This window comes from Rhinopithecus roxellana, chromosome 19 (genome assembly GCF_007565055.1).
Source record: "Rhinopithecus roxellana isolate Shanxi Qingling chromosome 19, ASM756505v1, whole genome shotgun sequence".
NCBI lineage: Eukaryota > Metazoa > Chordata > Mammalia > Primates > Cercopithecidae > Rhinopithecus > Rhinopithecus roxellana.
The window spans coordinates 19,493,666-19,516,396 of record NC_044567.1 but is presented as its reverse complement, the minus strand read 5'-3'; the positions used below and the strand labels follow the sequence as shown (position 1 = coordinate 19,516,396).

The 22,731-nt window shown below is 39.7% G+C and overlaps 1 protein-coding gene across 3 annotated transcripts in view; it reads right to left on the bottom strand.

Moving 5' to 3' along the window:
• TAOK1 (TAO kinase 1) overlaps window positions 1-22,731 on the bottom strand; it is a 175,632-nt gene that overhangs the window by 84,064 nt on the left and 68,837 nt on the right. For all 3 annotated transcript variants that reach the window (XM_030922972.1, XM_030922971.1, XM_010367972.2), the window contains 2 exons: window positions 19,621-19,845; window positions 8-79 (listed from right to left, as the gene is read on the bottom strand). In XM_030922972.1, the coding sequence (XP_030778832.1) occupies window positions 8-79; window positions 19,621-19,752 (204 nt within the window). In that variant the 5' untranslated portion in view covers window positions 19,753-19,845. The remainder of the gene's footprint in view (window positions 1-7; window positions 80-19,620; window positions 19,846-22,731) is intronic.

The window sequence follows — 22,731 nt, the reverse complement described above, 5'->3', positions numbered from 1 at the left end:
AACCTACCTCAGTAGACTGCTTTCCACTGTAAGACATTTTCTTGATGGCCACCACTTCATTGGTACGCACATCTCGTGCCTAAAGAACAAAGAAAGAAGCATTGTAAAAATTAACAGGTGAAATCTAGGCAACTATTTCTTTGTGAATATAAAAGCATTTGTAAACTACCATGTCAAAAAGGATATCAAAACCGCTTTTAAAGAAAATTTTTAAAATAACGCTATACTGCAATACTTATAAAATTATCCTAAAGCTAGTACTTTAGAAAGAAAATAAAGCAAAGTAAAAAAATAAGAAAATAAGCCTTTGAGTAATCTAATTCAGAAGAAAAATACAGAAATTTCAGTAGTACTATTAACAGAAAATACAATGCAAGTGTATAAAACTCTATGCTAATAAAGTTTGAAATCTCAATGAAACAGACAACTTTTTAGGAAAGAATAAATTACTAAAACAGACCTAAAGACAATAACATGAGTAAAACAATGATGGCAGATTGGAAAGAACACCAATGAATGACCTTTAACATAGTCTTCAGTGAAAAACAGTTCTACCAAAGGAACTTTCCAGAATATATAAGAGAATAATACAAAAGGTAATCCCATTAATTTTACAAAGGCATCCCATTAATTTTACAAAGGCAGTTTAACCCTATAACTAAAACCTCACAAAGAGTACAAAATTCAAAGTTAGGTACCAATTTCATTTGTAAATATAGATGGGAAAACTCTAAAATTAGCAAACCAAATTTTACAGGGCATTAAAAGATTTTTCCTTTGGATAAAATATACTATTACAGGCTGGGCGTGCTGGCTCACACCTGTAATCCCAGCACTTTGGGAGGGTGAAGTGGGAGGATCACCTCAGGTTAGGAGTTTGAGATCAGCCTGGTAAAAACCCATGGTGGAAACCCATCTCTACTAAAAATATAAAAATCAGCCAGGTGTGGTGGTGCACACCTGTAATCCCAGCTACTCGGGAAGCTGAGACAAGAGAATCACTTGAAACTGGCAGGTGGAGACTGCAGTGAGCCGTGATTGTGCCACTGCACTCCAGCCTAGACAGCAACTGTCTCAAAAAAACAAAACAAAACAAAACAAAACAAAACAAATTACTATCACAGGAATGCAGAAGATTTTGAAACTAGAAAAACATTTCATAATTCACCATATCTTTTAAAAGTCAAGGGGAAAAATATATATAAACTCTCAATAAAAGCTGAAAATGTGAGATAGGCCTAATGCTAAATGTATTCAATTGTAGAGAAGGCCAAACTCTTAGAAAAACAAAATTAGCAAGGTAATTTCTCAACATATCATGTCTATTGAAAACAACTGCTAATCAGGATCAAGACCAGACTCCTTAAAGTGCTGCCATGATGATTATTTAATACTGTTGTGGAAATTCTGAAGAAAAAAAAAAAAGGCACAGAAATATGACAGTTAACTCTTAAAAAAGAGCCAAACTCTCACTCTATGCAAAAAAATTATAATAAATACTAAGAAGGTACCAGGCAATAGCTGTGAAGTATTTAAAATGAGTTTAGTAAAAGGGTTAGAAACCATCTCAAACCATCTGTGCAAGAACTCGTTTTCAATTCAGGCTCTAATGAATTCCCAAAGACAAAATGTTCTAAAAGTGGAATGTAGTGATGGCTACAAAACTTGTATCTACCAAAAATAATTGAAATGTACACTTAAAACTGGTAGACTTATGGTATATAAATTACACTTCAAAAAACTTTTTTTTTAAAAAAGGATAGCACCTGTAAAATTATACCTCAATAAAGGTTGGTTTAAAAAATTAAATAAGGGCCGGGAGCGGTGACTCATGCCTGTAATCCCAGCACTCTGGGAGGCCGAGACGCGCGGATCACGAGGTCAGGAGTTGAGAACAGACTGACCAACATGGTGAAACCCCGTCTCTACTAAAAATACAAAACTTAGCCGGGTGTGGTGGCGTGCGTCTGTAATCCCACTCAGGAGGCTGAGGCAGGAGAATCGCTTGAACACAGAAGGCAGAAGTTGCAGTGAGCCGAGATCGTGCCATTGCACTCCAGTCACTGAATTCAGCCCGGCGACAGAGCGAAAGTCCATCTCAAAAAAAAAAAAAAAAAAAAAATTTAAATAAGACCAGGCGCGGTGACTCAAGCCTATAATCCCAGCACTTTGGGAGCCCGAGATGGGTGGATAACTTGAGGTCAGGAGTTTGAGACCAGCCTGGCCAACTTGGTAAAACCCCATCTCTACTAAAAACACAAAAATTAGCTGGGCATGGTGGCACATGTCTGTCATCTCAGCTACTCGGGAGGCTAAGGCACAAGAATCGCTTGAACCCAGAAGGCGGAGGTTGCAGTGAGCGGAGATTGCACTACTGCACTCCAGCCTGAGCAACAGAGGGAGACTCCATCTCAAAAAAAAAAAAAAAAAAAGACAGAGCTTATTATCTGTGTTCTGTTACGTGGGTACAGTGAAGAACTAAGGGCATTTTAATTTCAACTGCCGGTGGATTGGTTAATGGAAACCTGTACCACTCACTGTAAAGAATGAAGTAGATCGGCCGGGCGCGGTGGCTCAAGCCTGTAATCCCAGCACTTTGGGAGGCCGAGACGGGCAGATCACGAGGTCAGGAGATCGAGACCATCCTGGCTAACACGGTGAAACCCCGTCTCTACTAAAAATACAAAGAAAAACTAGCCGGGCGATGTGGCGGGCGCCTGTAGTCCCAGCTACCCGGGAGGCTGAGGCAGGAGAATGGCTTGTAAACCCGGGAGGCGGAGCTTGCAGTGGGCTGAGATCTGGCCACTGCACTCCAGCCTGGGCGACAGAGCGAGACTCCATCTCAACAACAACAACAACAACAAAAAGAATGAAGTAGATCTATCCACATAAGTCTCGTCAGGTATGAATTTCTTTTTCCAAAATGTTCTCTACTCACCTATCTGTGAGGCCCCTGATTGTGATTAATAGGACTAAAAGGTCATATAACAGCTTTATTGAGAAATAATTCATATACCATACAATTTACCCATTTTAATATACACGATTCCATGGTCTTTAGTACATTCACAGATACGTGCAACCATTAGAAAGGTCAATTGCAGAACTTTTTTTTTTTTTTTTTTGAGATGCAGTCTCGCTCAGTTGCCCAGGCTGGGAGTGCAGAGGCCTGATCTCGGCTCACTGCAAGCTCCGCCTCCTGGGTTCATACCATTCTCCTGTCTCAGCCCCTCAAGCAGCTGGGTCTACAGGCGTCTGCCATTATGCCTGGCTAATTTTTTGTGTTTTTTTTTAGTACAGACGGGGTTTCACCGTGTTAGCCAGGATGGTCTCGATCTCCTGACCTTGTGATCCGCCCGCCTCAGCCTCCCAAAGTGCTGGGATTACAGGCGTCAGCCACTGTGCCTGGCCTGCAGAACATTTTTTTATCTCCTCATAAAGAAATCCTAAAACAGTTAAAGACAAATTTTACATTTTATATATCTTTTACAACAAAAATCTTTTTCTCCATTTAAAATAAGAAAAAAAAGAAAAACCCATAAACTCTATTATTATTATTATTATTATTATTATTAATTTTGGGATAAGGTCCTGCTCTGTCACCCAGGCTGGAGTGCAGTGGTGCGATCATAGCTCACCACAGCCTCAATCTTGTGGGTTCAAGCGATCCTCTTACCTCAGCCTCCTGAGTAGCTGGGACTACAGGTATTTTTACCTGTCACTGCACCTGGCTAATTTTTATAGTTTTTGGTAGAGACAAGGTTTTGCCATGTTGCCCAGACTGGTCTTGAACTCCTGGGCTCAAGTGATCCTCCTGCCTTGGCCTCCCAAACTGCTAGGATTACAGGTGTGAACAACCATGCCCAACCTCCATAAACTCTTTTTTTTTTTTTTTTTTTGAGACAGTCTTGCTCTGTCACCCAGGCTGGAGTGCAGTAGCACTATCTCAGGTCACTGCAACCTCCCCATCTCAGGTTCAAGCAATTCTCCTGTCTCAGCCTCCTGATGAGCTGGGACTACAGGTGCATGCCACCATGCCCAGCTAATTTTTTTTTTTTTTTTTTTTTTTTTTTTTTTTTTTTTTTAGTAGAGACAGGGTTTTACTGTGTTAGCCAGGATGGTCTCGATCTCCTGACCGCGTGATCTGCCAGCTTCGGCCTCCCAAAGTGCTGGGATTACAGGCGTGAGCCACCGCATCCAGCCCATAAATTCTTTAGCTATCAGTCTCCTGTCTCCTTACCTACCTCCCAGACCTAATCAATAATTTACTTTCTGTCCCTAGAGATTTGGCCATTCTAGACATTTCATATAAATGTAATCATATATGTGGTCTTTTGTAATTGACTTCTTTCATTTAGCATAATATCAAAATTCATGACTAATGAGGTTGAGGATCTTTTCATGTGCTTCTTGGCCATCTGTATATTTTCTTTGGAGAAATCTTGACTCAAGGTCCTTTGCCTATTTTTAAAATTGAGTGTCTTTTTATTATTGACTTGTAAGAAGAGTTCTTCATATATTCAAGACCCAAGTCCTTTGTCAGATATATCATTTGCAAATATTTTCTCCTGTTGTCTTTTCACTGTTTTGAAGCAGAAAAGTTTTTAATCTTGATGAAGTCCAATTTATCCTGTTGTTGTTGTTCATACTTTTAGTGTCCCGTCTAAGAAGGCTTTGCCAAAACAAATGTTATGCAGATTTATCCCTACATTTTCTTCTAAGAGTATTATAGTTTTAACTGTTAAATTTATGTCTCTTATCTATTTTAATTTTTTTTTTTTTTGAGATGGAGGCTTGCTCTGACACCCAGGCTGGAGTGCGGTGGCATGATCTCGGCTCACTGCAACCTCTGCCTCCCAGGTTCAAGTGATTCTCTTGCCTCAGCCCCCTGAGTAGCTGGGATTACAAGCACATGCCTCCATGCCCGGCTAATTTTTTTTTATTTTTAGTAAAGACAGGGTTTCCTCATGTTGGCCAGACTGGTCTCAAACTCCTAACCTTGGGTGATCTGCCCACCTTGGCCTCCCAAAGTGCTGGGATTACAGGCATGAGCCATCATGCCTGGCCTGGGTTAATTTTTATATATAGTATGAGGTAGCAATCCAATTTCATTCTTTTGCATTTAGAAAGCAAAAAATTATCTAAAATAAAAATTATGGCATTGTATTATATGTTTATAATACATGTAGATACAATACATATGACAAGAATAGCATAAAGAATATGGAAAGGGGTAAATACTTTCTATATTTTACTTGACATGATAGAATATTAACAAATAAACTTGTAAAAAAGATGGGATGTTCTTCTAGTAGAGAGTAAGGTAACAGTAGGAAATCTTGCAAAAGTGTTTACATAATAAAACACTGTGTAGAACAGAACCAAATGAACTGTAAGTAACTAAAGAAGAACACAATACTACACATCACCTATTCTCACCTCCGCAGAGAAAAAGAGCAAAAACAAAATAAGTTGTAGTCCTAAAGACAAACTAGATACTGTTGAGAAAAAAAAGGCAACAGAAAGAGTCAGAGAGAGTGGGAAAAAGAAAATACATACAATAAATAATTTTGTTTCAAACTAGGAAATTGTCTGTGAAGATTCATTTGGGATCTATTTTAATAAATTCGTAAGAATGATCTGAAATCACTGTATCAATTAATTATATATAAATGGTCTTATGAGACTAATGTGAACAACACCGAACAATTTACTGTAATCACTGAAAATATAAAACTTGCAAACCTGCTAAGAGAAAACAGATTAGTAAAATCTTACACTAGGAAACAACAGGTAAATATTACATCCCATTTCAATAAAGGAACAAAAACCCACTTTGTTAGAAAGTAAATAAATGATTTCACTGGGACCATACATTGTCTACTATATTTGTTAGCAAGCTACCTAGTTCCCAAGCCAGTGTTCTCTTTGGCTTTTATATTTCTTATTGTGTGACCCATCTACTGATATCACATTGGTTCTATTTAAGGTATTGGAAACTAAAAGATTATGTTTATCTTCCTGGTAATCTAGAGACAGTGATCCTTTTGGACATCTGACTCTGGTTTAGTTTCAAATACTCAACTATGATACCAGTCCTTAACTAGCTTGCCTGATGAAACAGCCATGCTGGCTGACTCAATTTGAGTATTTTTTAATTTGAAGTGATCCCTAACTGCCAATTAATTAAAATTTAGAAGTGTGTTAAAGAGCTATTTGAAGCCACCTAAAAAAATTTGACCAGAGGGTCCTTCCTTTAGATAGTCTATAAACAAACACTGCACATTTCATCCTGTCATGGAGTGGGGATGAGAGGAAATGTAACAACAGAAAAGTGTGTGCATGGGTTTCTCTGATACCACGAAATATGAAGATTAGTGACCCAGAAATAGAATTACAGCAAAAAGATTCAATTCTGGACTACATTCAAACGTTCCTCATCTACATGCTCATGTTTCCCACACATCAAGAAGCATAACAGAAAACACCTGCTTTGAGTTAGTTAACCTTGACTCCTCTGTGCTTTCATTCAGTTGTTTCTGGGATGGTCCTAACCTGAACTGGAGAGTTTTCTGGCCTCCTAAATCAGCTTTAAAAAAAAAAAAAAATTCCCTCTCTACATTTCATTACACAAATATGTCAAACATATGACAAAGTTGGCACAGCACAGTGAACGCTTGTTATGCCTTCTTCTAGATCAGAAGTGAGCAAAGTTTTTCTCCAAAGGGCAAGTAGTAGAAATCTCAGGCTTTGTGGGCCACATACAATCTATGTTGCACATTCTTCTTTTTTTTAATGTTAAAACTGTTCTTAGTTTAGGAGCTGAACAAAAACACATCACAGGTTGGATTTGGTGTCAGGGCTGTAGTTTGTTCACCCTGTCTATAGAAAAATTCTTGGTTAACATTTTGCCACATTTCCTCTGCAATTTTCTATCTAAACATATATATTGTTACCATTATTATTATTTTATAATTAAAGAGCCATTAGAAAGTAGATATTCTGATCCTTACTCCTAAAACACTTCATGTATCTCCTAAGAACAAGAACATTCTCATGAATAACCAAAGTACAATTACCATATTTAGAAAATTCAGCACTGATATAATACCATTATCCAGATGCATACATAGTACGCACTCAAATTTCACCAATGTCTGAGTAATGCTCTTTACAGGAATTTTTTTTCTAATCCAGGATGACACATTATGCCTAATTTCCAAGTCTCTCCTAAACCAGCTCCAGATATCTGACTTAGAACAATTTGTTTTTGTTGTCCTGTTAGAATCTTATTTCTGGGACTATGAGACCTTCAACTACAGCTCTCTGAAATAATCCAGCTTGGGTAGAAGAATCTTAGCAATTATCACATAAGGAAGTGCAAACAACAGAGAATCACTTCCTCTCACTCTCTTTAATAATTCTACTCTAGGAGTGAGACACTACCACATGCACCCCTTATCTTATCAGAATATAAATGCTCTTCATTCTACTGATTTAAACTTTAACTCGCAACTGTTTACTCACCTCTCCACTCTCACTGCTATTAACTAAGCTCTCCGTATTTCTTTCCTAAATTATTACATAAGCATCCTAATCAGTCTCTCTGCTTCGATCTGATACATGCCAACCTTTCCTCTACATTAATACAAGAGTAAGTTTTATTTCACAAATGGAAATAAAATATTTCTGTTGTACTTCAGTGGCTCCCTGAAGACTTCAGAATAAAGCCCATATTTCTTAGAGTAATGTAGTAGGTATTTCAAGAGCCCTTGATTATCTTTCTTTTTTCCCATTGCATCTTTAGTTTCCACTATATTCTTGATCCTAGACATACCAACTTCAGTCATACTTGTCAAAAAAAGACTACTGACAGGCCGGGCACAGTAGCTCACGCCTGTAATCCCAGCACTTTGGGAGGCCGAGGCGGGTGGATAGTGAGGTCAGGAGTTCAAGACCAGCCTGGCCAACATGGTGAAACCCCGTCTCTACTAAAAATACAAAAATTACCTAGGTGTGTTAGCACATGCCTGTAATCCTAGCTACTCAGGAGCCTGAGCCAGAAGAATTGCTTGAACCTGGGAGGCGGAGGTTACAGTGAACTGAGATTGCACCACTGCACTCTAGCCTGGGTGACAGAGAAAGACTCCATCTCAGAAAAAAAAAAAAAAAAGACTACTGACAAAGTTCTAGAATTGGGATAATGCAATTTTATAGTTTTATTTTGAAAAAGTTAAATCATTGATATTTTGCCAAGATGGGACTTAGTCTCTTTAATGAAAGGAAAAGGGCAAGAAACATTACTTTCCCCACTTTGTAGATCATATAGGCAGGCCTAAAGAGGTCTGAGAAAAACCCACCGAAATTCAAAACTTTTCAATATAACAACGAAAGACCAACTGCTCCAAAACACCGTATCTTTACAGAAGGATATATGAAAAGCCCAAGTAAGTACAAATAATATGACTAGTGAGGATGTGGAGAAAAGGGAACCCTCATACACTGTCGGGAAGGTAAATAAGCACAACCACTATGAAAAAGAGTTTGGATGGAGGTTCTTCAAAACACTAGAAATAGAGCTACCATATCATCCAGCAATCCAACTATTAGGTATGTGCCCAACATAAAGGAAATCAGTATTATCAAAGAGATATCTGCACTCTCATGTTTATTGCAGCGCTATTCATGAAGGCAAGGCTGGAAACAATTTAAGTGTCCATCAACAGACAAAAGGTTAAAGAAAATGCAGTACATACATACAAAGTACTATTCAGCCATAAAAAAAGAATGAGGCCGGGTGTGGTGGCTCATGCCTGTAACTGGGAGGCAGGTGGATCACTTGAGGTCAGGAGTTCGAGACCAGCCTGGCCAACATGGTGAAATCCCATCTCTACTCAAAATAAAAAAAGGGCCGGGCATAGGGGCAGGCACCTGTAATCTCAGCTACTCGGCTGAGGTAGAAGAATCACTTGAAACCAGCAGGCAGTGTTTGCAGTGAGCTGATAAAGCAGGCAATATATATAAAACAATTATATAAAATTACCAAAGAGCAACAAATGCAGGCATAACTTTAGAGACTACAATCCTTGAAAAACCAACAGTATGCAAAATGAACTCCAAATTTACCCCAGCTTCATCTCTGAACTTGTGAAAGGAAACAGTCCAAGAAGAAAGCCAGGCTGAGGAGACAGAAGCCAGAGTTAGAAGCTAACAAAAGCACAATCTCAGAAGAGGAAGCTGAAAAGCAGAAGCTCAAGAATCTACAAATTCTCCTTAAATAACTGGCCAACATGGTGAAACCCCGTCTTTACTAAAAATACAAAAATTAGGCTGGGCACAGTGGCTCACACCTGTAATCTCAGCACTTTGGGAGGCCAAGGCGGGTGGATCTCTTGAGGTCAGGAGTTCAAGACCAGCCTGGTCAACATGGTGAAACCCCGTCTCTACTAAAAATACAAAAAAGTAAAAAATAAAAATAAAATAAAATTACCTGGGCGTGGTAGCACATGCCTAAAATCCTAGCTACTTGGTAGGCTGAGGCAGGAGAATTGCTTGAACCCAGGAGGCGGAGGCTGCAGTAGGGCGAGATCGCAATACTGCATTCCAGCCTGGGCAACAGAGTGAGACACTTGTCTCACAAAAAAGTAAAATAAATAAGCAAAAAATAAAAATACAAAAAACTAATCAGCTGTGGTGGCGCACGTCTGTAATCCCAGCTACTGGGGAGGCTGAGAAAGGAGTAATGCTTGAACCCAGAGGCAGAGGTTGCAGTGTGACAAGATCGTGCCATTGCACTCCAGCCTGGGTAAGAGAGCGAGACTTCGTCTCAAAACAAAAACAATACAAAACAAAACAAAACCATATTGAAATACTACTACACACCCATCAGAATGCAAATTAAAATGACTGTCAATACCAAATGCTGGAGACGATAAAGAGCAAACCAGATTCTCATACATTGCTGATGGGAGTGTAAAATTTCTACCTCTTGATGAAAACATCTGGGAATTGATTATAAAACTAACATAAACTTGCCCAATGACTCAACAACCCCAACCTTGATATTTATTGAAATGAAAACATCCATAAAAAATAACTGTACACAGCAACTTTATTCATAATAGCCAAAAACTGTAAACAGTAGAGCTTTCTGCCAACAGAAGAATGGAGAAACAAACTGTGGAGTAATCATACAACAGTGTTATGGTTAATTTTTTTTTTTTTTTTTTTTTAATACGGAGTCTCACTCTGTAGCCCAGGCTGGAATACAGTGGCGCAATTTTGGCTCACTGCAAGCTCCACCTCCCAGGTTCATGCCGTTCTCCTGCCTCAGCCTCCCGAGTAGCTGGGACAACAGGCACCCGCCACCACCTCTGGCTAATTTTTATTTTATTTTTTGTATTTTTAGTAGAGACGGGGTTTCACTGTGTTAGCCAGGATGGTCTTGATCTCCTGATCTCGTGATCCGCCTGCCTCAATCTCCCGAAGTGCTGGGATTACAGGTGTGAGCCACCTCGCCCGGCTCTTTGTTATGGTTAATTTTATCTGTCAACTGGGCTAGTCCATATTATCCAGATCTTTAGTCAAATACTATTTATATGTTCCTGTGAAGGCATTGTTTGGATAGCATTTAAATCAGTAAACTCAGGCCAGGTGCACACGCCTGTAATCCCAGGAATTTGGGAGGCTGAGGCAGGCGGATCACTTGAGGTCAGGAGTTCGAGAACAGCCTGGTCAACATGGTGAAACCCTGTCTCTACTAAAAATACAAAAATTAGCCAGGCATGGTGGCGTGCACCTGTAATCCTAGCTACTCGGGAGGCTGAGGCAGGAGAATCACTTGAACCCAGGATGTGGAGGTTGCAGTGAGCCAAGATCGCGCCATTGCACTCTAGCCTGGGTTACAGAGCCACACTTTGTTTCAAAAAAAAAAAAAAAAATTAGCTGGTCATGATGGTACACGCCTATAATCCCAGCTACCAGCTACTTGGGAAGCTGAGGTATGAGAATCGCTTGAACCCGGGAGGTGGAGGCTGCAGTAAGCCAAGATTGCACCACTGTACTCCAGCCTGGGCAACACAGTGAGACTCTGTCTAACAATAAATAAATAAATAACAAATCGGTAAGTTCTAAGTAAAGCAGACTGCCCTCCATAATGTGGATGGACCTCATCCAATCAATTGAAAGCCTTAAGAAACCAACTGACTTCCCCCTGAGGGAGAGGAAATTCTGGCAGCAGATGGTTTTTGGACTCAAACAGTACTACTCCTCCCTGGGTCTCCACATTTCAAGTGAGCTAATTCCTGTAAGTAAATAAAGAAATTGTTCTCTGTGCGTGTGTGCGTGTGTGTATGTGTGTACCTGCATAAGAAACTACCCAATGGACAAACACAATAAAATATTTTCCCAAAAAAAGGCTCTTTAAATTAATATATTGTACTATTACTGTTTCTGGTTTCACTCTTCTGTTTCACCCTTCTCTTTGCCTATTTGGGCATTAACCTCATATGGCTTTACTTACTGTGTTGTAACTCTTAATAACTGACAGTTCAAAGCTCCCTTTAGTCCTCTCCTATGTAATATCCTTTTTCATTATTTTCTAGGTTATTCACACTGCCTTACTCTCCTTTTCTTCCTTTTCCCTCCAAAGTGGCAAAAATGTCCATAAGGGGGAAATATAGTGATGTTCATCACAGCATTATTTTTAATAGCAAAAAAAAGGGGGAGGAATGACCTGGTCCAGCACGGTGGCTCATGCCTGCAATCCCAGCACTTTGGGAGACCGAGGCGGGCAGATCACAAAGTCAGGAGATCGAGATCATCCTCGTTAACACAGTGAAACCCTGTCTCTACTAAAAAAAATACAAAAAATTAGCCAGGCGTGGTGCAGGTGCCTGTAGTCCCAGCTACTTGGGAGGCTGAGGCAGGAGAATGGCGTGAACCCGGAAGGTGGAGCTTGCAGTGAGCCGAGATCGCGCCACTGCACTCTAGCCTGGGTGACTGAGTGAGACTCTATCTTAAAAAAAAAAAAAAAAAGGGCAGGGGGAGAAATGACCTAAATACCTAATCATATCAAATGACCAAAAGCAAATTATGGTATATCAAATACATATATGATTAAATAGAAAAAAATGGGCAATACAGCAAAATACATAACAATATTGTTTGCTTCTGTTTTAGAAAATACATAGTGAATGACAGAATACACATTAAACATTATGTGTTATAGGTATATATAGGGTGACCAAACATCTCAGGTTGCCCTGGATTAAGGTGTTTCTAGGACATAAGACTTTCACTGATAAAACTGGGAGCGTCCTGGTCAAACTGGGATGACAGGAGATATATACATATTATGTTAAAAGCTGAAAAGATTTAAAGTGAGGCCAGGCGTGGTGGCTCATGCCTGTAATCCCAGCACTTTGGGAGGCCAAGGCGGCTGGATCACCTGAGGTCAGAAGTTCAAGACCAGTCTGGGCAACATGATGAAACCCCGTCTCCACTAAAAACACAAAAAATCAGCCAGGCATGGTGGCACACACATGTAATCCCAGCTACTTGGGGGGCTGAGGCACGAGGATCACTTGAACCTGGGAGGCAGAAGTTGCAGTGAGCTGAGATCACGCCACTGCACTCCAGCCTAGGCGCCAGAGACAGACTCCACCTCAAAAAGAAAAAAAAAAAAAAGTAAAAAAAGAAAAAATAAAATAAAATATTATCAGTGGTTACCTGAAGGGAAAATAATTATAATTAATGGTTTCTTTCCTTTAACGCTTTTTTTTTTTTTTTCCCTGAGGTGGAGTCTTGATCTGTCGCCCAGACTGGAGTGCAGTGGCGTGATCTCAGCTCACTGCAAGCTCAGCCCCCAAGGTTCACACACTTCTCTTGCCTCAGCCTCCGGAGTAGCTGGTACTACAGGCGCCCACCACCGCGCCTGGCTAATTTTTTGTATTTTTAGTAGAGACAGGGTTTCACCGTGTTAGCCAGGATGGTCTCAATCTCCTGACCTCGTAATCCGCCTGCCTTGGCTTCCCAAAGTGCTGGGATTACAGGCGTGAGCCACTACGCCCGGCCCAATGCTTTTGTTTTTAAAGTTGATATGTTACCTTTACATGAACATGGTAAATTTTTACTAAGAGTCTTTTACTGAAAATCTCCAAATAGAATTAAAGAGAAGATGCAAGTAAGTAAATCAGAAAAGAATGTGGGGTCAGGTGCAGTGGCTCACACCTGCAATCCCAGCACTTTGGGAGGCTGAGGTGGGTGGATCACTTGAGGTCAGGAGTTCAAGACCAGCCTGGTCGACATGGTGAAACCCCACCTCAACCAAAAAATACAAAAATTAGCCAGGTGTGGTGGCATGCACTTGTATATTCCCAGCTACTTGGGAGGCTGAGGTGGGAGAGTTGCTTGAACCCGGGAGGCAGAGGTTGCAGTGAGCCAAGACCATGCCACTGCACTGCAGCCCAGGCGACAGAGTGAGACTCTGTCTCAAAAATAAATAAATAAAATAAAACAAAAAGAAAAAAAAGAGAGAAGAAAAGAATGGGGGAACGTCATAGAAATAGAACTATATGAGAACATTACAGGTTGAGTATACCTTACACAAAATGCTTGGGACCGAAGTGTTTCAGATTTCAAATTTTTTCATATTTTGGAATATTTGCATTATACTTACTGGCTGGGTATCTCCAGTATGAAAATCCAAAATCTGAAATGCTCGAATCAGCATTGAATTTTCAGATTTGGGATGCTCAGCCTGTAACAGACAAATTCCTAGAAACTTACAAACTAAACTAACCCAAGAAAATAGAAAATCTCAACAGACCTATCACAAGAGATTGAATCTGTAATCAAAAACCTGCCAAGAAAGAAAATTTCAGAACCAAATGACTTCCCTAGTAAATTCTACCAAACATTCCTTTTTTTTTTTTTTTTTTTTTTTTTGAGACAGAGTCTCGCTCTATCCCCCAGGCTGGAGTGCAGTGGCATGATCTTGGCTCACTGCAACCTCCATCCACCTCACGGACGGGTTCAAGCGATTCACATACCTCAGTCCCCCAAGCAGCTGGGACTACAGGCATGCGCCACCACACTCAGCTTATTTTTGTATTTTTAGTAGAGATGGGGTTTCGACATGTTGGCCAGGCTGTTCTCGAACTCCTGACCTCAGGTGATCTGCCTGCCTAGGCCTCCCAAAGTGCTGGGATTACAGGCATGAGCCGCCACACCCGGCCCTACCAAACATTTAAAGAAGACTAATACCAATCTTTAAAAAACTCTAACAAAAAATAGAAAATCACTTCCTAACTCACCCTATGAAGCCATATTACCCTGATGCCAACACTAGATAAAGACATCACAAGAAAACTACAGACCAGCATCTCTTACAAATGTGGAATGAAAAATTCCCAACACCATACTAGCAAACGGAAACCTAGAACATATTAAAAGAATTACAAACCGCGATGAAGTTTGATTTATCCCAGACATGTAAGTGTGATTTAACCTAACAAAATTAATCAATTTGATATATCACATTAATAACATGAAGAAAAAAAAAAAAACACATGACCCAGCTTGATGCAGAAAAGCCATTTGACAGAATCCAACACTTTCATGATAAAAACACTCAAAAAAATAGGAATAAAAGGAACTTCTTCAACATGATAAAGGGTTATTTATTAAAAACCCAGTACCAACACCATACTCAATAGTAAAAGGCTAAAAAGACTTTCTCACTAACATCAGGAACAAGACAACATGCTCACTTTCACCACGGCTGTTCAACACTATACTGAAAGTTCTAGCCTGGGGTATTAAGACAGGAAAAATGAAAGGCATTCAAGATGCAAAGAAAGAAGTAAAACCATCTCCATTTGGAAATGATATAATACTGTATGTAGAAATTTCAAAGAGTTCAACAGAAAGATACTAGAACATACAAACTCAGCAGATTGTAGGGTACAAGATGAAGATACAAAAAACAGCTACGTTTCTATACATCAGCAATGAACAATTTCAAATGGAATTAAGAAAGTAATTCCACTTACACTAGCATCTAAAACAATAAAATACCCAGAAATAACCAAATGCAGTGGCTCACACCTGTAATCCCAGCATTTTGGGAGGCTGAGGCAGGCAGATCACTTGAGGTCAGGAATTTGAGACCAGCCGGGCCAACATGGTGAAGCCCCGTCTCTACTAAAAATACAAAAATTAGCCGAGTGTGGTGGTGTGTGCCTGTAATCCCAGCTACTTAGGAGGCTGAGGGAGGAGAATCACCTGGGAGGCAAAGGTTGCAGTGAAGATCATACCACTGTACTCCGGCCTGGGTAACAAAGCAAGACTCTGTCTCAAAAAAAAAAAAAAAAAAAAACCACCATCCTGGCTAACACAGTGAAACCCCATCTCTGCTAAAAATACAAAAAATTAGCTGGGCGTGCTGGCATGGGCCTGTAGTCCCAGCTACTTGAGAGGCTGAGGCAGGAGAATCGTTTGAACCCAGGAGGCAGAGGTTGCAGTGAGTTGAGATCATGCCACTGCACTCTAACCTGGGTGACAGAGTGAGACTCCGTCTCAAAAAAAAAAAAAAAAAAAACCTAAGAATAAATTGCATGGAGGTGAAACATTTGCAACTAAATGCAAAATAATGCTCAAAGAAATTAAAGATATAAATAAATGTTTAGAAAGACGTTCTATGTTCATGGATTAGAAGACTTAATATTATTATGATAGTAATCTATAGATCTACAAAAAGTGATCTATAGAGTCAACTCAATCCCTATCAAAATTCTGTCTTTTTTTGCAAAAATAAAAAAGCCATGTCAACAGGAAAGTGGTAGTAAGAAAAAAAGAAAAAGCCAATCCTCAAATTCATATGAAATTTCAAGGAGCTCTAAAACAAACCTTAAGAAGAATAACAAAGTTGGAGGAATAAAAACTCTTGATCTCAAGCTTACCACAAAGCTGCAGTCATCAAAATGATGTCGTAGTGACATAAAGATAGACATATAAATAAATGGAACAGAATAAAGAGATCAGAAATTAATGTACGAAATACGATAAATTGATTTGACAAGGATGCCAAGATAATTCAATGGGGGAAATAACAGTCTCTTTAACAGATGTACTGGGAAAACTGGATTTACACACACTAAAGAATGAAGTTGGGGCCAGGTGTGGTGGCTCACACCTATAATCCCAGCACTTTTGAGAGGCCAAGGTGGGTGGACTGCTTGTGCCCAGGAGTTCAACACCAGCCTGGGCAACAGAGCAAAACCCCATTTCCCAAAAAAAAAAAAGCAAAAAACTTAGCTGGACCTGGTGGTGCACACTTGTGGTCCCAGCTATTCTGGAGGCTGAGGTGGAAGGAACACCTGAGTCCAGGGAGGCTGAGGACGTAGTGGGCCATAATGACTCTGCTGCACTCCAGCCTGGGCAACAGAGTGATAGACCCTGTCTCAAAAACAAACAAACAAACAAACAAACAAAAACAAAAAAAAGAAGTGAATGAAGTTAGACCTCTACCTCACATCATATATAAAAACTAACTCAAAATACAGCTGGGTGTGGTGGCGTGCACCTGTAATCCCAGCTACTCAAGAGGCTGAGGCAAGATAATTGCTTGAACCCGGGAGGTGGAGGTTGCAGTGAGCCTAGAACGTACCACTGCACTCCAGCCTGGGCAACAGAGCGACACTACGTCTCAAAAAAACAAAAACAAAAATCTACCTCAAAATAGGTCAGGTGTGGTGGCTCACACCTGTAATCCCAGCACTTTGGGAGGCAAAGGCAAGAGGATCACTTGAGGACAGGAGTTTGAGACCAGCCTGGCCAACACGGCAAAACCCCGTCTCTACTAAAATGCAAAAATTAGCCAGGGGTTAGTGGCACATGCCTCTAGTCCCAGCTAATTGGGTGGCTAAGACATAAGAATTGCTTGAACTCAGGAGGTGGAGGTTGCAGTGAGCCAAGTCTACGCCACTGTACTCCAGGCTGGGCGACAGAATAAGACTCTGCCTTATTAACAAAAAAAAAAAAAATTAACTCAAAATAGATAAATGACCTAAATATAAGAGCTAAAACCAGCCAAGCACGGTGGTTCACGCCTATAATCCTAGCACTTTGGGAGGCTGAGGCGGGCGGATCACAAGGTCAGGAGATCAAGACCATCCTGGCTAACACAGTGAAACCCCGTCTCTACTAAAAATACAAAAAATTAGCCGGGCCTGGTGGCGGGAGCCTGTAGTCCCAGCTACTGGGGGAGGCTGAGGCAGGAGAATGGCGTGAACCCAGGAGGTGGAGCTTGCAGTGAGCTGAGATCGCACCATTGCACTCTAGCCTGGGCAACAGAGCGAGACTCCGCCTCAAAAAAAAAAAAAAAAAAAAAAAGAGCTAAAACCATAAAACTCTTCATAGAAAACATAAGAATAAATCTTCATGACCTTGAATTGGCAATGTATTTTTAAACATGACACCAAAAGCATAAGGAACAACAACAACAAAAAAATTGGACTTCATCAAAATTTAAAACTCTCGTGTATCAAAAGACAATATCAAGAAAGTAAAAAAAATAAACTACAGAATGGGATAAAATACTTGCAAACCATATATCTGATAAAGATTTTATATCCTGAATACACTAAAAACCCCTGGCTGGGCATAGTGGTTCATGCCTATAATCCTAATACTTTAGGATACCAAGGCGGGTGGATCACCTGAGGTCAGGAGTTCGAGACCAGCCTGGCCAACATGGTGAAATCCTGTCTCTATTAAAAGTACAAAAATTAGCCGGGCATGGTGGTGGGTGCCTGTAATTCCAGCTACTTGGGAGGTTGAGGCAGGAGAATCGCTTGAACCTGGGAGGCAGAGGTTGCAGTGAGCCGAGATTGTACCACCGCACTCCGGCCTGGGCAAGAAGAACAAAACTCCGTTTCAAAACAAACAAAGAACCCCTACAGTTCAACAAGAAAGAGACAGCCCAAATATAAAAATGGGAAAAGGAATATACATTTCTCCAAAGAAGATCTACAAATGGCACTGGAAAAGATGCTCAACATCATCAGTCATTAGGGAAATGCAAACCAAAACCACAATGAGATATCACTTAACATCTAGTAGGATGGTTGTAATAAAAATAATGGAAAACAAAAGGCACTGTTGAAGATGTAAAGAAATTGGAACACTCATACATTGCTGGTGGGAATGGAAATGGTGCAACTGCTGTGGTGCAGTTTGGCAGTTCCACAAACAAACACAGAATACTGTAGGAACCTGCAAATCCACTCCTAGGTACATACTCAAAATTGAGAACAGGGACTCAAAATACACATCAATGTTCACAGCAGCATCATTCACACTAGTCAGAAGTGAAAACAACCCACATGTTCATCAACAGATGCATAAACAAATTATGGTTTATACATACAATAGAATATTATCAGCTATAAAGAAGAATGAAGTTCTCACACATAATGCAATATGGATGAAGCTCAAAAACAATCAGTTAAATAATATAAGCTAGAAATCAAAAGAATAAATATTGTTTGACTCCATTTCTATGAATATCTAGAAATATCTAAGCAAATTCATCGAGATGAAGGGAGATTACAGGTACCAGGGGCTAGGTGGAGGGTGAAATAGGGGTTACTGTATGGATACAGAGTTTCTATTTCGGGTGATGAAAATGTTTTAGAAGTAGATGATAGTAATGTTTGTGCTAATGTTAAAAAATAATTAAAATAGCAAATTTGATAAATTTTTTTAACTCACATGCACACACACACACAAATGCATATAAAAGAAACAGACTTTGGTATATCTGTCAAATAATAATCCTAGACCTCCACAAGACTAAGACTGACTCTGAATGGGACTTTACGGAAGTAGAAATCAGTCAAAGTCTGTGTTTTGCAGTATTTAACTCTATAGCAATGCAAGCCATGAGACTCATAAAAAAGGTGTGCTAAGAATTCTAAAAAAGTAACACGTAAGTTAAAGCAAAATAATTTTTTTCTTATTCTTTCTTTCTATTTATTTATGCATTTGTTTATTTATTTTTATTTATTTATTTTTGCAACAGGATCTGGCTCTGTCACCCAGGCTGGAATGCAGTGGTACAATCTCGGTTCACTGCAACCTCTGTCTCTTGGGCTCAGGTGATTTTCCCACCTCAGCCTCCTGAGTACCTGGAACTACAGGTGTGCACCACCACACCTGGCTAAGTTTTGTATTTTTTGTAGAGGCAGGGTTTCACCACGTTGCCCAGGGTGGTCTCAAACTCCTGGGCTCAAGCGATCCACTCAACCTTGCCTTGCAAAGTGCTAGGATTACAGGCATGAGCCACCAACCCTGGCCCACAAAATAATATTCTTTCTCATTTTTTCAATAATCCAAGTAGTTCAACAAATAAAACTATTTTCATATTTGAATCTTACACACACACACACACACACACACACACTCACTCAATCATGCTCTCGCTCTCTCTCTCCCCCGCCTATCCAAGTGACTATAAAATGACTATGGCCTATATCTCTTTTCATTACTGTATTTTGCTCTGTCAGGAGCGCACATTAAGTAAATGCTGGTCACTAAAATCAAGCCATTAACACTTACAAAATACACTGCTCCAAAGCTTCCATGGCCAATTTCTCTGAGATCTGTGAAGAGCTTCTCCGGGTCTTCTTTGAAGAAGAGTTCTGCTATTTCAGGGTCCTTCAGGCTGCCTGCTCTGTTAGTTGATGGCATCCTGCTGAGCAGTCAGCTGTCTGATTCTAATTTTATACTGCTATCCCGATCCTTGGTTCATCTGTATGAATGAAGTCACGTTGACATAAACTACTGTAGAAAAACAGAAAAAAAAAAAATCAGAAAAGGCAAAAACTGCTAAGAATAGTTAGTATAAGGTCATATACTGATCTACAAATTTCTCTCATGTCTAAAATTTCACTGAAAAGGCAATGTGGATACTACTGCAGTAGCTCCTAAACCTGTTTCATCATCATAAACACCTATGGTACTTCAAAAACAGATTCCTACGATTCAGCATTTAAAAAAAATGAAATAATCTTTGTACCTTGGGAGGCTTTCTAAGTCAATACTTAAAAATTTATCCCCTTCTGCTGCACTTATCTCATCAATAGAGAAGATAATATGAGACTATTTTAAAAATACACAATAACTCAAGATGTGCCCACAGTATTTTTGACAACAGGAAGCTTCCTTTTTTTTTCAGATACCATATGCTAGTGTATTAATCAACTCTAACAGACATTCAAAGAAAAATACAGTGGGAGAAAGTAATGTATTTCACACAGACAACTGTTTCGCCATAAACTTGATTTGACCTGATTCACATTAAAGTATGCCCTTTATCAACTCTGTTTCATTAAATAAGTAGAAATACAGATAACCAGAAAATTTCCTGGCAGTTGTCCTATCCATTCCTTTATATCAGATTACCCAGTTTTAACACTGGCTGTCATAGCCAGACTCTGTGGCTCATGCCTGTAATCCCAGCTCTTTGGGAGGTCAAACCAGAAGGATCGCTTGAGATCAGGAGTTCATGACCAGCCTCGGTAATATGGTGAGACCCTGTCTCTAAAAATAATAAATTTAAAAAATGAGTCAAGAGTGGTGTCATGCACTTAATAGTCCCAGCTACTTCGGAGGCTAAGGCAGAAGGATCACTGGAGTTTAGGAGGTCAAGGTTGCAGTGAGCTATGATCACACCACTGCACTCCAGCCTGGACAACAGGGTGAGATCCTGTCTCAAAACAAAACAAAACTGGATGTCATAACTAAGAGGCTTCAGAACCTGGACTCTGGAATGACACTGCTGGATAGGAATCCCAGCAACACTAGTTCTGAAATTAGGTAATATCATTTTCCTAATCTGTAAAATGAATATAGGCCAGGTGTGAAAGCTCACACCGGTAATCCAAGCATTTTGAGAGGTCAAAGTGCGAGGATCACTTGAGGCCAGGAGCTTGAGACCAGCCTGGACAACACAGCAAGATCTTCCCACACAAAAAATTACAAAATTAGCTGGGTGGTGTGGTGTGCTCCTATAGTCCTAAGCTACCTGGGAGACTGAGGTGGGAGGATCACTTGTGCCCAGGGGTTTGAGGTTACAGTGAGTGATCACCCCATGGCATTCCAGCCTGGGCAACAGAGAGAGAGAGACCCTGTTTGTTAGATGAAAGAAAGGAAAGGAAAGGAGAAAGGAAAAGGAAAAGGAAAGGGAAAGGAAGGAAGGAGGAAATAATCTACTTCATAGCGTAATCAGGAGGGTTAAATGAGTTAATAAATCAAAGCACAGAGTAATACTCTGGCATAATAATAAGCACTACAGTAAGTGTTAGCGATTTTCTTTTAACTTGTTCAAATTCAGCAATTTTTAAAAACTCCAAAATTGATTTCATCAGGCTTTTTTTTTTTCCTTTTTTGAGATGGAGTCTCACTCTATCGCCCAAGCTGGAGTGCAAAAGCACAATCTCAGTTCACTGCAACCTCCATCTCCCAGGTTCAAGCAATTCTCCTGCCTCAGCCTCCCAAGTAGCTGGAACTACAGGCGCGCACCACCACCCCCAGGTAATTTGTTGGCCAGGCTGGTCTCAAACTCCTGACCTCAAGAGATCCGCCTGCCTCGGCCTCCCAAAGTGCTGGGATTAGAAGTATGAGCCACCACACCCGGCCTGATTTCATCAGACTTTTGGGAGAAAAAAACAGCTCCATCCAATTCTTGTCAAGTAACTGAAGCAATTTTAATTCTTACTAGAAAACTTCTTTGTAACTATATAAAATACATTTATATATCTTTTGTACCTCCCTAAATTAACACTACACTGCAATAAAAAGATATACATTGTTAATTTGCATTCAATTTCTAATATATATCCAAGGCTGCCCCATACGCTTTTACTAATTTCCCTGTTCTAGAAGTTCCCTGGAGCAGTCTCAATCACAGTTCTTCCAAGAATATGTGACCACAGCAAAGTCACTTAACTTCTCATTCCTAAACTGAGTAGGCTGAATTAAATTCCATATAAAGTATTAATTTTCTATTAATCAACCTATTAAAAAAACAAACTTCAGTGTTACTCAAGACCGTATTTAAGAATTCTGAATAAGTTTTAGTACCCTTATTAGAAGAATTATTTTACATTAAAATTTTCTAACTGGGTCCATGATCTGCATCTTCTTTCTTATCTACCTAACAAATTCCCACTCAAAGTCTTTCGAGATTTAGATTGAATGTCATAATGTTTGCAAAATCTTAACTATTAGGAAGAGTTGGTCACTCTCCCTTTATGCCTCCAACACATCCTGCAGCATTTACCATACTATATTGCAATTATTTAACTCTCTCTTTCCTAAACAAGCAGGCACAGTGTGTCTCATTCATTTTTGTATCATCTCTTCAGCTTCTACCCCTTACCATCTACAGTTAATATTATATAAATATTGCTGAATAAAACAATATACTTAATTCTCTTCTATGTAATTCCTAAAAATGATTTCATTTCCATAAATACTTACAGAACAAACAGTATGCATAAGACTAAGATATACAAAAACATTAAAGTTATTAAGAACAGAGAAAATGCAGGATAACAACTTCCAGAAAATCAGAGAGACAAGAAATAATTAGGAAATTGATATACTTGTTCTACCAAAGACCAAAGGATAACACAATACTATCACCATCACAAGAGTAAAATACTA